Here is a 15,598-nt window from a genome sequence, read left to right on the forward strand (position 1 = left end):
GTATCGGTGGGTATTAGAGACTGTGGTAATCTTCCTACTTTGAAAAACACACACTCACTCTCAGCTTTTTGGTCTGTGGTTAACATGTGGGCAGTGGGATTGCTGTAATATTACCAAGCTGGGCTCAGAGGTAAATAAATTTATTTCTTCACAAGCTGAACTCAGACAAGCAAGACTCTTGGTTTTCAAGGCCTCCCAGAGGGAAAATTCAGACTCCTTTTTCTCACACGTCCATCACTCTCAAGTGATTTAGAAATCTTAGCTAAATGCTCCATCCTGCATTTTGCCCTTATAGTGGAAGCAAGAATAATGCTAGCTGGTCTCAGAGTTTAAAATACACTGAGATGTTCTTTCTAGTTTTTCCTTCTCCCACATCTCTGCTGATTATTTCCTTTTCCTTAGACTTTAGGTCCCAAATTACAGCCTAGGGTTTCAAATAGCATTTTCTCTGCACTGCATTTCCATCTCTTAGAATCTTTTGCCATAATCACTTTTACCTATGAAGAGAATGTTCCCCATAACATTAATAAAAGCCCCAAGTATGAAGCAGAGAGACTTCATTGCAATTTAAACCTCAGCAATTTCAGTATGAATTATGTGAAATTGTGGGCAGTTTATTGTCTATCACACCGGAGCTGTCTTAGATGATAATTCATTTTTTCCGCTGAGCGGCATTAGGCACTAATGCCATTGGTAAGAGAAAAGTGATTTTTAATAATGGAAGATTATTAAAAGGCAGGTGTGTGATGATGGTGATAGATGAGCTGTGTGAATACTCAGATGACCCTCTGAGGAAAATCCAGTCCCAGTTTAATTCACTCCATCTAGGCAATCACCAGTGAACTTCCCTTAAAGTTTCCCTCTGCTTCTTAGAGACCTGGACAACACTGGAGAATAACAGGGCCTTACTGAAATTGTCTCGCTTAGGCTATTCAGAGACTAACCTCAATTCCCAGAATATTGTTTTTCTGATCCATGCTTATTTTTTGATTTGATTTGGCTTTCCTATCCTGGGAAGATGGATCTTTATATATCCTTTGTAATATATTTGGTCATTGTGGAGAGTTTTTTGTTTGGTTTGCTTTTAAAACAGAAGCAAGGAAGGACTTTAAGCAGGGGACTAAAAGGCCTCAATTTTATTGCAAGTGCCCTGCTAGGCATGGTGGCACGTAATCATAGCACTCAGGAGGCTGAGGCAGGAGGATCAAGAGTTCAAGGCCAGCCTGGGCTACATGGCAAAACCCTGTCTCAAAAAAAAAAAAGTGTCTGGGGCTATCACTGCCCTAAATTATTACAGTCTATTAGTTCATTAACACAAAGGAAAGGGAAATGGTAGCTTTAAAACACAGTAACCTTCATATTTGTGATTTTTCTTTCTGAGTTAGCTACCAGTAATGGTACTTTTTCTGAGGCTGTCTCCAGGAGAATAAGAACATCAATGAATTCATCCCCTTAACACACAGTATGTGAATACAGTCTTGACATCATTCCATTCTCATACAACACCAATGAGAAAGAAGACCTTGCAGTCCTATGGCCCTGAGTTCTGATGAAACAAGGCCCCAGTATCTTTGAGACTTTTATAGGGATAGAATACGTGGATGAGGGTCAGAGTGGTAGGAAGGTGATAGCTCTCATTTCAAAGATGCAAATACTTTGCTGGTTTGCAAGAGGTAGAGACTTCCATGTATCTTTAGAGGAAGTATTCTTTTGTTTAAGAAAAGTCACAAAAAATGGACATTTTACTGTGTGAGCATAAGTCATAGACCACCAAAGTAGATGGTTAACATTAAAGGAGCTAAATTGCTCTCAAAGATAAGGCAGAGTTGGACCTCTTCTCTGAAGACTATATGTCTTTAAGGAAGATGCTTCTTTTTCTTTCTTTCTTTTTTTTTTTAGTAGTACTACTGGGGTTTGAACTCAGGCCCTCACACTTGCTAGGCAGGTCCTCTACCACTTGAGTCACTCCGCCAGCCCAAGATGTATCTTTTGCTAATTATGGCTTCAGAATTCATTAATTCATCTACTCAATAAATATTTATTGACCATCTACCCTGTGTCAGGCACTACTCTAGGTGCTGGAGACATGGCAGTGAATAAAGCAAAGCTTCTGACCTAATGGATCTTACACTCCAGCTGGGATCAAAAGACAGTAAATAAGCAAAAATATGATAAAAAGGAAATTGAAAGAAAGAATAAAGTAAAAGGATTAGGGAATCACAGTGTGAAAGGGATCGTTGTGCCTTAAAACAAGAAAGCAGTCACTGTGCTTATAAACTGTGAACATGTGGTTGACCATAGAAGATGGAACTGTTTTCATACAATACTTGTTAAGACAGGGGTTTCAGGATCTGTGTAAAAAAAGTTGAGGGGAAGGGCTCTTCTTATTTATGCTTAAGATCCAGTACTTCTGCAGCACTTTGAACATGTGGATTGCATTTATGAGATCATCACAAATACTAGTGTAGTCTAAATTTGCATTTGTGGAATAGAAACAGAGTACACTCATCAGTGGTTACTAACCTACAGTGACAGTGCCTTCTGCTCCTTGGGACACCACCATACAGCAAAATGGAAGTTGTAGAAACCACTTTTGATACTATCTTTAGAGCGTCTGAAAGAGAGAGAGCATGGCTCAAGGTGTTAGTAAAAGTGAAACCTACAAAAATTTTGTATGAATTGCAAAGAACAGAATACTGTAGACTTCCTTAAGCTGTAACAAGTGAGAAAGGTCCTGGAAGTTTGCCTAAGTTAGCATCGAGGGACATTGAACTTCTAAAAATTCCTTTAATGCAAGGGAAGTTTGTGGCACCCATACCACAGACCTTACTGTACCCTAGATACCTGGGCATACTTCACTTCAAATTGGACTGATCCTGTACGACAAGCGTTTGTCAAGCAAAATTGCCCCACCCACCTGGAAATTGTGTTTATAGGTGACACAGTATTATCACTGCCTGATAAAGATTCTGACTTGGGCACAATAGGCTCAGAGCTGTTTCAAGAAGGACAAATTTCTGGGGGCAGAAAATAGATGGCGAGTGTTAGAGATGCATGGAGCCTGGCAGCAAGGATCATTGGTCATCTCTGAGCTCTGAATGCTTCTGTGTCTGTGGCCAAATACCCAGCAACACTTGGGCTGGAACTGGCCATGTGGTACAGGATACTAATTGGAACCATCATTGAGCAGGGAAAAGCCTCTTGAAGTGTTGACAGAAGAAGCTGTTGCAATGTGCAGTGCAGCAAGGGGAGATAAGGTGGCAGCAAAACAGACTGAAATGGAATGAGGGGTTATTTTCAGTGGAGATTGAGACTGTGTGAGGAAATTGAAAGGTTCCCTGAATTCCTGCTGGGTGAGTTAACATGAAAGAGATAGAAGAGTGGAAGGTGGCCCTAAAGACTCCTAAAAATGATGAAAAGTTACAGAACAAGCAACTGTAAGTCCAATGTGGGTCTTAAGTGTTGTGTGTGGGTCACCTCTTGAATGTGGGAAGTTGGATGCCCTCCCCCCACTGTCAGGCAGGAACAAAATCCTTGCAAACCATCTTGTCTATTTCTCTGTATACACATCTGGGAGATAAGAAAAGCAGAGAGATTGGTAAAACATCATCTGGTGCCACATAGGTTTATGTTAATAAACCTAGTTTATGTGACAAATACCACAATATGAATGTTCCCAGCTTCTCAGTCTTTTTCACCCTCTGAGAGAACCCTGTAATTGACAGCTAAGGCTCTTGGTAGTTGTGCAGATCAGGGCAATGAGGGACAGAATTGAAGGAACTGAAACAAGCTTGGAGTAATTTACATTAGAAGAATATGGAGTTTCTTCTTGCAAGAGGAAAAAGGGAATATATCCAAGAAACGAAGTGACCAGGGAATCAGGAAAATAAGTGCCAGGCTTGAGAGAATGTTTGGGGACATTTGGGGGAAAAGGGAAAGAAACAAGCAGCAATAGTTACTTCAATATATGAGATAAGTAGAGAAGGGAGAGAAGTTTAAGATGTTTTGCTTTGTACTAGGAATGTAAGTCACTTTGGAATTTTCTTAGAGACCATAATAAAAGTCTGAATTGCTTTTTAATTCTTTCTGGCAACTGGATGTGTTTCTTTTGAATATACTATTCAAGCTGAGATGGGCCATAAGGCAACACAGCTTTGTAAGTTACATTTGGGGGCTGTTGTCTGGGATGTTGACTAAGGCCCAGCAGTTGGCAGTATCTTGGTTTAGATTATTATTCCAGACCTGAGTAAAGTGAGCATCTTCATTGTGCAAAAAGTACACCAGCCATATAAAATAGACTGTACATAACTAGACACCAGATAAAGGAAAGTTCCGGGGTCTATTCGGAATCACAATTTTAGTGAGAACATGCGATTTGGGACTAGGTGTACCTGATGGAGACCTATCCATACGACATGGGGTTTCTTCTGCCCATCGGCTAGTAAAAGTGAGATGAAGGAACAGAATAGCTAAGGTGATTCTCAGAGTATGAGGATGTAAAAGAATGTATAGGGGTTATTTTCTCTTTCTATGAACAGATCCTTTGAATACTTTACTAGGATGACTGGGGTTCCCATTCAGCCTCCTTTTGTTTGGGAATGGACCAGGGTAACAAGACCTTGGTGTTCCAAGGACCCAACGCTGTAACTAAATCAGTTGATGAGGGCTCTGTTTTACTTTTTGTGCCCCATTTTCCTCAGATTATAACTGCAAACTAATTTCCCTTGTCCAATTTTCACACAGAATTTCTGAAATGCTCTGATTTTAAATTTGTCCCACCAATATCTCCTCCCCATATTTTCAAGGCCTGCTGCTGGTTCACTCCCCCAGTTCCCACCTACCCTCTCAAATGTCTGACCTGGAACTGGAATGGATCAGCCACACCCCTGGATCTCTGCACCTGTTTCCCATGGTCTTTAGTGCTTCTCCAATAGTTTCCCCTCCCTCTTGGCTCAGACCCCTGTACTCTGTGTGGACTTCATTGCCAGCTACTCTTGGTAGCTTGATGCTGAAAGTGTTGACATACATGGTATCCTCAACAATAGTGGCAAGGGGCCTTGTATGATGGCATAACCCAGATCCTACTATATGGGGGCTGCGTTTGAGGTAAGCTCATGGGATGGCAAGGATGGGAATCCTTATACTGGGGACAGGATCGCTTTTTGAAGGTAGAAGGCAGGGACCCACCAGAAGGGTGAAGAACTGGCAAGATGAAATCTTCCATGTGAAGTGTCGGACAAGAAATGGGAAGTAACAGACCTAGGTAGAAAGCCTGAAAACTATGCCAGTCTTTTCTGGTTATATAGCAGGACTCTCCTGGGGAAGGATGAATAGCAGGGTTGAACTTGTAAGCCCTGAGAACATGTTTGCTGCAGTATGATCAGAAACTTGTGCTGTGTAAGCTAGCTGTTTTATGTATCCTGTCTTTGTTTCTACTTTTCCCATTTTTAAAAAAAGTCTCTTTGAAATACCAGTCCACTGTAGCTGTGCTTAGGGATATGAAGGAAAAGCATTTCTGTCTTCTTCTAAGTCAGTGCTTTAGAAATAATTTATTTTAGTATATGTGCTGCTGAAGTGAGCACTTTAGGAATAATTTAAATTTTATTAACCATGTGTTGGGCACATGGTGGAGGTAGGAGTGATAACCAAGGTGGGAACACTACAATTTTGTAGAAGGAAGGAATGACCAATCAAATAGGATTGAATCATTAGTTTTAGAAAATACAGTATTTGGGGGTTTAAGTTTGTTTACATATTTGTTTTGGGAAATTAAATTTCTAATGGCTGCATAATACATTCTTTTATCACCAATGCCTTTACTTATTTATTTAAAACAGTCTACTGTCAGACACTTAGTATATTTCCAACTTGCTTTTATTTTAATAGCAGTAAGACAGTCATAGGCCAAATGGTTCTTTAGCCACAAAATTTTCCGTGACCATTCTTCATCACTAAGAGCACACACCAGGAAAATCCAAGGGAAACACATTTGCTATCATTTAACTACCAATATCTAAAAACACTCACCTATATTTATTTCTTTTCTCTCCTCTCTCTCTTTCTCCCTCGGAACTGAGGTTTGAACTCAGGCCTTCGCCCTTGCAAAGCAGGCACTCACAAAGCAGGTGCTCTACCACTTGAGCCACACCTTCAGTCCATTTTGCTCTGGCTTATTTTGGAGATGGCGACTCGCAAATTATATGCTGAGGGTTGGCCTCAAACCTCAGTCTTCCTGATCTCAGCCTCCCAAATAGCTGGGATTACAGGAATAGCCACAGGTGCCCAGCCTTCTCTATTTTTAAATGATAGTTGATTTTGTCTTCTCAGATTTATTTATTCTTGTGAATTTCATTTTTGGTTTCTGACGACTCTGATTTACTCAGATGGTTACTAACTTAGTATGCTACAGCCATGTGATACCTGTTTCTCAGTCTGTGTCATTTGTAAATATACCAAATTTTTCTTCCTTCTCTCCTGCTCTGCCCTTCAAGTAGAAAAAGGGGTTGTCACAAACGTTGGGGACACTCAGTGAATGTATGAACATGGACACTGGGGAAATGGCCTTCACACATAGTCCTCCTATCCATCTCCACACAACTGTCAATAAGATACCCTTTTTAGTTGTAAAGTGGTGCAGAGTCTTATTCAGAGTTAGAAATAATATTATAGATTATCCAGTCCAATTCCCTAATAGATCAAGAAAATGATTCAGCTCGGGTCTCTGAAAGAGTAAGTGGCAGAAAGGAAATTGAATTCCAGCCTTCTCAAATCCACTAAGTGTGGGCTGGAGAGTTCTGGAGAGGAAATGGCACTTGGTGGTTTTGTTAAAGTATTCATTCAAGAAATACATTAAGCATCTACTTACTACTACGTCCCAGACACTATTTTAGTTGCTGGGGATTCCGTGATAGAGGATTCAGGGGCGTTAAAAAATCTCTGCCCTTATTGAGCTTTCATTCCCAAAACTTAAGTAGTTAGCCTCACCAGCCTGGACAAACTCACAGTGATTTGGGTAGGAGCAGCCGGGTCCCATAAGGGAGAGAATAGCATCCTTTCCCAGCTGCCTGTGTTTTTTGTAGCGAGAGGGCTGATTTACTGCAGAAGCCGTAGGGAGAGGCTGAAACCCTCCCCCTACCTGTGCATCGCCAGACCTGGCCGGGCCAACTCCAGGGCGCTACCGTGCGCCAGCTCAAGTCTGGGATTATTAGCGTCACCTCTTTACCTTCTCCGCTTTCCTGCGGGCAGCTGGAGGACAAGGAAACACTAGCCGGCTCTCAAGCGCCATCCTCTGAGAAAGGAGGGCGGGGAGTTGGTGAAAATCTTCCCAAGGCCGTCACTCTCACTATTTGATACCCAGACTGGGAGAGGGACGGTCTCTCCCGGGCTTGGGGACTTGTGCATCAAACTGCTTTCTCATGCTTTCCTATTGAACATTACAGCCACACACACTTTCCAGTCTGGGCCACTGCAGCGTCCCGGCCCCGCCCGCTAGCCCAGAAAACAGAGCCCCACTGCAGCTTCCCAACCATCCTCCCCTTTTTTTTTCGCCACTTCCTAGTTACCATGGAGACACACGTCATTTACGTGCCGTGCGTCTCCTTGGAAACAGAGGAGCATCCGCCGTGGTGCCGGGAGACCCGCCCCTGCCGCTCCAGCAACACTTGCGGGCCTGGGGGAGTCCCTAGTCAGACACGCTGCTGGTCTCAGCCTCCACCCGGACCCCACGCGGAGCATCTCTGTGACCCAGGGAGTCGGCGGGCGCTTTCTGCGCGTGGTGCCAGGAGGGCAGCGCCGACGCGGGCGCAATCCAGGAGGAGAGGCAGGACAGGGCTCTTTCGCCCCCGGGAAAGCCCGAAGACGCTGGCCCTGGGACCCTCGCCCGCAGGGTCCTTGTCCCGCCGATTCTTCTGGGCTTCCCTCGATTCTGTCCGCGCCCTCTGCCCTGGTCTTCTTTCCTCACGTCGGCTCCCAGTCCCTCTTCGGAGCTTCAGCTTCCCTCGGCTCCTCCCCGCCCCTCCGGGGACATCTCCCCCCCACACCTCCTCCCCACTCCGAAGGCCGGGCTGGACGCCACCCAGAGCCGCCACAGCCCGCTTCTGCCACTCAATGGAGGACGGTCTGCTGGAGATCATGACCAAGGACGGCGGCGACATGCCGGCGCCTCTGGAGGTGTCCACCGTGCCCGCGGTGGGGGATGTGATCTCCGGAGAGTACAACGGCGGTATGAAGGAACTGATGGAGCACCTGAAGGCCCAGCTGCAGGCCCTGTTTGAGGATGTGAGGGCCATGCGAGGGGCCCTGGACGAGCAGGCCTCGCACATCCAGGTGCTCTCGGACGACGTGTGCGCCAACCAGCGGGCCATCGTCTCCATGTGCCAGATTATGACCACGGCGCCCCGCCAGGGCGGTTTGGGCGTGGTCGGTGGCAAGGGTAGCTTCCCGGGTGCCCCCCAAGAGCCAGTGACCCCTTCGCCTGGGATCGGGGACGGCGGCTTGCTGGGTCGCGATCCCGAGGATGAGGAGGACGACGACGATGAAGTGGAGGAGAAAGAGATGCCCAGCCCCGCCACACCCACCAGTCACTGTGAGCGCTCTAAGAGCCCCTGTGCTGGTCTCCTTGGGGATGACGGGCCACTTGTGGAGCCCCTCGACCTGCCTGACATTACTCTACTGCAGCTGGAGGGCGAGGCCTCCCTGTGAGGGGACTCCGCAGGGGCACTAACTTCCCGGGCTGGCTTTGGGTTTTTGAGAGCATGACGCGAGAGGACTGAACAGCGCGCTGCAGCACGCTTCACATCGACAGCTGCTTTTATGGGTCAGGAAGAGAGAGACTCCTTCAAGGAAGTATTTGTAGGGTGAAGGACTTGGGGAGCACCAAGAATTATTCTTGCCCAACAAAGCGTCATGGCAAAATGCGGGAAGGTGAGGTTCCGGGAGAGAAAGTGCCCATCTCTGGACTCCCATACAAAACCCTTCCCTGCCCTTTCCCCCAGGACCCCAGGCAACAGGAGAACCCCTGAATTATGTAAATAAAATTCTGCTTTTTCTATTCTGAAAAGGACTTACTTAGGACTATGGCAAATAATATCTAATGATTTAACCTAGAAATTAAGGAATTGGGGTATTCTGTTCTGGCAACAGGAAATTTACCCTTCTGCTGAAATCCAAGATATTCAGCGCTCTGCAGAAGCCTCTCCCCCTCACAGATCTCTGCAGCTGCTGATTGGTAAAGGAAGCTTAGGAGGGAACTGCAGCCCTAGGAATCTGGGTGAATGGGGTTCCAAGGGCCTGGGGCTGGGAGGAGCTGGCTATGAATGTGCATGAAGACACAATAGCTCAACCTCTAGGATTTTGCATGCAGAGTGGATCCTGCCTTGTCACTGACTTCATCTGGGATTGCTTTTCCACTCGCTGGGGCTTAGAAAACAAAGAGCCCAGTTCACAGGCAGAGACTTGGGGGTGCTCAGCAACAGTCCAGATTTAGGGGACATTTGAGGACCTCTTGGGCGCTGCAGCCAAAAACTCTCTCCTGGCTACACCTACTTAATTTCAGTTTCCTTTTCTGTCAATATATCCCTGCCCCCACCTCTTGGTGTTGCCTTCATAATGTCTTGTGTGTGTTATGTGCGTCAACTTACGTAGTATAGTGTGTGAGCCCTGAGGGGCAGGGCTGGTGGCTCTGGTGTTAGGTTCAGGGGGCTTCAGACCCTTCTGTAAGCCCCAAGCTATCATGGCGCTTTTCCCTTCCCTCCTTCTTTCTGTTCCCCCTCCCCAACCAGGGCATGGAGCATGCGGCTGTCCTGAGTTCCTTCACTGATGTGCCTCCCTCCTACCTTCTGAAGTGGTGACTTTGTGTGCCCTTCTCCCTCCTTTGTGTATTCCTTCTCAATGCTTTCCTTGGTGTTAACCTTAATAAAAAGGCGTCATCTCCCCACCTTGCTGACTGGTACTAAGGGGATGTCAGGATGGGGCTTGTGGGCCCACTGCATGAACCAGGGCTTAATGGGAAATTTAAGGGTCATACCTTCCCTCCTCTCTCCTTGCCTCCAGTTCCAAGGAATTGACTGTCCCTGTCTTGGGTTGAGACAGGCATTGCCAACTGTGCCTCCTTTCCCTTCTGCCCTGGACCTTGATCTCAAGCTGGACAGATAAAAGTGGGGGTATATGGTGAGATTTCTGTGCTAACAGGGTTTTTAGTTAGTCAGCCCTCTACATGTGCAAGGGACTTGTCGTCAGTGAAGCATCTGGCCCCTGAGTGGTGATTTCTAAATCTGAGCCCTGGAATGGCAGGTATGACACCTGTTCCATGGAAGGGGTGAGATGTTGTTATTGTTCTGGGGGGATTGCTCAGGATCTGTGGGAGTAGAGTGACACATCACAAAGGAAACCACAATAACTGCGTTGGGCCTCTAGTGGAGGATGACGGTAAGGTGTTCCCCAAGAGCTTACACTGACATCAGCTCTAGGCTGCTCCCTTGGGCCAGGAAGATTTCCCAAGGCTGCCCCAGAACAAAATCTGAGAGCGGGAATAAGCTGGGATGCTATGTGTGTGTTTGTGTGCATGTGCACATGTGTGTATGTATGGAAACTTGGCTGTTGCTTGTTGCAGAGTGGGAGAAAGAGGACCGAAGGCACAGATCTGTGTTTAAATCTCAGTTCAAACACTGAATTGACTAAAACTTAGTTCTGGGATGTAAAGAAAAAATGGGGATACATACATCTTGGGGGTAAAAATGTACAACATTCTTAGCAAGTCTTGTGCAAATGCTAAATTTCCTTATTCTCAGGGAAAACAAAACCACCCTCAGGGAAGATTCTAGAAACTCTCTTAATATATGTTCTCCTATCTGAAGAACCCTTATCTTCCAGGATAGAATTCAGAAAAGAATTCAGGTGAGGTTCTTAAGCTAGCATGGGCCTTTTTATCTTAAATGTCTTGTAGGTATGAACCAAAGGTCTTGGGGACCAGTCCTGTATGCATAGGATACCAGAGGAAGCCTGAGGTTATACAGTGGATCAGAAATGTGGGCTAGGGTCCTAGGGAGGGCAACTAAAATACATAAGTGGGGAAGTATCCTTGAGGACTGGGAGATAGGTTTCTGTTACAGTTGTAGCATTCAGCACTAATAACTGATAGCTATAATTTATTGAGCATTGTACTCAATTCATCTCCCAATAATCCTATTAAGTAGGCACTATTATTATTTTTACATAACAGTTCAGAAATAGATTAAGACTTGCTCAAGATCACAGAGTGGTACTTGGGAGATCCAGGACTTAAACCTGGTTCTGTCTAATTTAAAGAACTCTAGATGGGATCCATTCTGCTAATTGCTCTCTTATTTGGATCTTCAGAGAAGATCCCTATTTCCCCCAATAAAGAGCCTAAAAGAGTCCTGAAAAGGAAATAACCTTAGTTTAGTCATGTTTCAGCTTCTTAGCTCAAACACAAAATTACAGTTAAGGTTTGGATCAGTGACCCTTCTCAGAGTCCAGCTGGGTGATAATACAGTTAACAGCATCAATAAGATGCTCCTAAGAGGAAGAAGCTGATGTCCCTAAGTGTCCTTGACACAGCTCCATCTTCCAGCTCCTTTCCTGCTCTCTGCAGCTCAGATTCTCCATTGTCTGATATGAATTCCAAGGGCAATTTAGCCCTTTAGACTCTGTAGAAAGTTCTTGAGTCCCTTAACCCTTGACTCTAGTTCTTCCTGTGCACACTGTCCTACATGTGTCCTCAGTCTCAACTCAGGGGCCTCCCAGATATTTCCTGCAGGTCCAGCTAAAAATTTCCCTAGAAAAAGCAATTTGCCAGCCTTCTTCAGACATCTGCACCAGCATATCATGGAGATCCAACACAGGTTGTACTGCCTTGTCTTCTGATCTCCCTATTCCACTGGCCTCAGGTTTTTTCTTTGGAATACTCCTGGTAAGTGAGTTTCAGCTGGAATTTCTGCCAGAGACTCATGGGCAGGGTCACTATTGAACTTCAAGGGGCCACAAGTCCTTGAAATGGAATGCAGAATTATGTAAGCATGTACATGGTCAAGCAAGAATTGGGTAAAAAAAGAGTAAGAATCACTGAGCTAAAAGGTAATGAGATGTTTTAATTTAAAAAATATCAAAGAAGAAATGACCTAGCTTCCTTGCCTCCTGGAGCCTCCAGAGTATTTCCTACACTGAATTGAAATCTGATTATTCACTACATATTCAACAAATTGAAATTATATTTTACACTCATAATATGCTAAAAATTCTATTTCTCATTGTTTCTAAGTCTGATAGTACTTAAGTTTGCCAGCGCAAATGAGAAGATGGCCCCTCCATGGTTTAGTGCGGTTCTTTATGTCTGGGCTCAACACAACACTACCGATAACTCATCCCACCTCTTAGTATTTGGCACCCCATCTCTAACAGGGCTAAAGTCTTCTCTCAGGGTTTAGGTTAAATTTCAAAACAAAAACACATACAACCTCATAGAAATAAGCTACAACTTTGCCTGCTACAACTAAAATTTGCTCTTAGAAAATTAGTTATTTCCCTAAAACGCAAACTTGACCTCTAATATGAACATGCAGTTTTGTGTGATCTTCATATCACCACAGGATATGGTTTCTGCTTGATATGTATAACGAAATGGCTCACTTAAAAGTTTCCCAGAACTAAACAACAGTTCTTCTTCAAATATATTTAAGTCTATACTTCCTGCAAGATAGAAAATTCCTTGCTTTGAAAAGGAAGCTTTGAATAAGCATCTTTCTTCATCTACATGCTTAGAAATTCAGGCAGGAAATGATACAAGTCCCCCCCCAATGTCTAGAGTGTCCCCAGAAGGCAAATTCTTTCAGGAAAATGGCTTTCCTGCTTGGAAGCACTGTGCTTAGAGAAGGAACCCTACCCTGTAAATAATGCTGTAATGGTGCCACCTGTCGAGGAATAGAGTCATTACAAGGGGAGCCTCAAAGTGAATTGATGACTTTCACTTCAGCAAGCACTACCAAATGCCTACTAAAATCCTGCCCCTTTGCCAAGTAGTGGTAGATGGCAAGGAGAGATGGGGAAGCTGAAAAAATAGAATGTATTTGAATAATATAAAAAGCAACTGCAATAAACTCCTAAATGGTCTCACATTTACCTCTAATCCAAAATTTAATCTTCCTAAACCAGAGTCTGAACACTCACTCTCTTCAGGTATCTGAACATGTACCTAGTGCTCCCTGAATTAAGCATAAAGTCCAGTGTGTATGTGTGTGTGTGTGTGTGCTTGTGTTGTGTGTGTGTTTGTGTGTGTGTGTGCATGTATGTGTGTGTATAGTGAAGGTCCTTTCTAATAAGGTCCTGATATATTTTCCCATATATTTCATTTCCCAGCTACATTTTCTAGTCAATATCCTACCATGTTAAAAAGCCCTTAACATCCAAGCTGGAGTTAGAAATGATTCCTAACTCCTAAAGGTACCTAACTCCTTTAATCCTTGGATGAGCAGTCTGAATGGATCCCCTCCAATTCCATTCTTCCCAAGTGCAGTTAGATGGGAATCCCTCCTTCAGAAAGGGGGCTTCTGTACCCTTAGTCACCTGCACCACTGTCCATCCGTCTTCCCTTGTTCTTTTCTCCTCTCTTATGCTACCAGTGAATGGGAAATTCTCAGTAATAGCAAGCAAATATTGTTGATTATGAATTTGTGCTTTTATTTACAGGCATAGGGTCTATAATTTCCACCAAATTCTTAATGGGCAAAATACAAAAGGGTTGCAAACCCTGAAGTCCAAATGTGCTACTCATTATTCTCAGAAATGACCTCTATTTTCTTGCATCTGCTCCTTTGGTCATTCTCTTTCCTACTCCATCCTGTCTCTGTTATGCAGTTGGATTCCTACCCATTGTTCAAGGTCCTTCAATGCTCCCTCCTTTATGGAACCTTTCTCATATGAGCACTTCCTCCTTTAAATGTACACACAATTTGTACCTATTTTGGGAACAATAATCTTATTTTGCCTTCCTCCTCTTCCTCCTCCTCCTTTTGGCAGTACTGGGGTTTGAACACAGATCCTTGCACTCTACCACTTGAGCCACATGTCCCCCAACCCACTTCTATTCTTCATGTGCTTTTGTTGTTCCCTTTCCAGATTATGAGTATCTTGAGAGCTGGAACTGTTTTCTCATATTTATAGTCTCTAAAGAATCGACCTTATTTTGTTGACTCTGAGGCATTGTTGATTATATGGCACACCACTATTTTACCAAGCACTAAGAATGGAAAAAGTACCACCAATTAAATGATCATTATGCCTTTTTATCATTTATATTTTAAAGTTCTATTCTTATTTAAAGGACTCTTTTTATGTTTTTAGAAATAGAACTTTTAAATATCACTACACAAATATAACTAAAAGTCATTACAACATTATAATTTCTTCACCTTGAGTTTGACACTTCTGAATCACTTTTTGATTCAGAGTTATATATTTTTCCATGCATTTCTATTCTCTGGAGCAGGATGAATATTAGCAAAGCAGTATTTCTTTCTTTTTTTTAAACAAACTTTATTTACATAGGGACAGAAAGGATATCAGTAACTCAAATATTGAATAATTCAGCTTTGGGTTGACTAGAAGTCTGTAATTTACCAATACTGTTTTTTGGGAGCAGTATAAACTACATTTGGTATTTTCCCTCAGTTCTCTGGTATTCTTGAGGCTTGCAAAGATTTTGAACAGCAACAGAAATGAGATGATGTACTTAGAAATCAGTCTCTCACCAAAAAGACGTTATATCCAAGTTCTGTTAAAGCCCCAGCCAGTAAGGCCCATAAAGGAATGAAGACATAGGACAGATTCATGGTAGTAAATTGTTCCAGTTTCGCACAAAGTGCGAGGCAGAAGGCTAACTTAAGTAACATTGCAATGAGGTACCAGGCTGTTTTTTTTAATATTGTGTGATCCATGTTGAGGGTCAAAGCCAGACTTACATCGCCCAGCCATTTTCACAATCAGCATGACCAGAAGGATAGTATCAAATATCCAGACTGGAATAAATATGAGGAAACAGTTCCAAGGTGCCTTCTCATCCAGTTTCAACACCAACATGATCAAGAAGAGTAATGTGAAAAGCCAGGTGAGTAGTACTCTCTTAGCCAAGGACATTCTCTTTTAAACAGTTTAAAGAGGCTGTTGCAGGGTTGAAAAAAGGGGAAAATGCCCAGGCAGTGCGGCTGGCGGGAGAACAGAGAGGGTCACGAAGGTCAGGAAACTCGCCAGTTTCGATTCTTGTCCTTTTACACACTTCCCCCCCCATTAAATTCAGAACCCGTCACATGATAACTAAGAAAAGGACTCAGTTCCGCTTCACAAACCCGCCGCCCACCTTAAAGGTTCTCCCAGTTCTACCTCAGGGCCACGCCCGCATCCCAGTATTTCTGAAAAAGAAAAAAAATGTCCTTCTCAATTGTCTCTTGAAAATTCCTCCAGGTCACGATATCTGGTCTGCAATACTGGCATTTAAAAAAAAAATCTTGTCAGAAAGAATTCAGGAAAGGTGGTCAGACAACAACCAGGACTGATATTCCTTAAGAGGGCCCTTAAATGGCCAATTAAC

The 15,598-nt window shown here is 43.8% G+C and overlaps 1 protein-coding gene and 1 pseudogene across 1 annotated transcript; one reads left to right on the forward strand and one right to left on the reverse strand.

Moving 5' to 3' along the window:
• Positions 1-7,587: 7,587 nt before the first annotated feature.
• Ccdc184 (coiled-coil domain containing 184) lies at positions 7,588-9,953 on the forward strand. Its single transcript, XM_020171749.2, has one exon. It carries the CDS (start codon positions 8,107-8,109, stop codon positions 8,698-8,700), a length of 594 nt encoding a protein of 197 aa, XP_020027338.1. The 5' UTR covers positions 7,588-8,106; the 3' UTR covers positions 8,701-9,953.
• A 4,610-nt stretch (positions 9,954-14,563) lies between these two features.
• LOC109691604 (transmembrane protein 60-like) lies at positions 14,564-15,352 on the reverse strand (annotated as a pseudogene).
• Positions 15,353-15,598: the final 246 nt, after the last annotated feature.

This window comes from Castor canadensis, chromosome 8 (genome assembly GCF_047511655.1).
Source record: "Castor canadensis chromosome 8, mCasCan1.hap1v2, whole genome shotgun sequence".
Taxonomy (NCBI): Eukaryota; Metazoa; Chordata; class Mammalia; order Rodentia; family Castoridae; genus Castor; species Castor canadensis.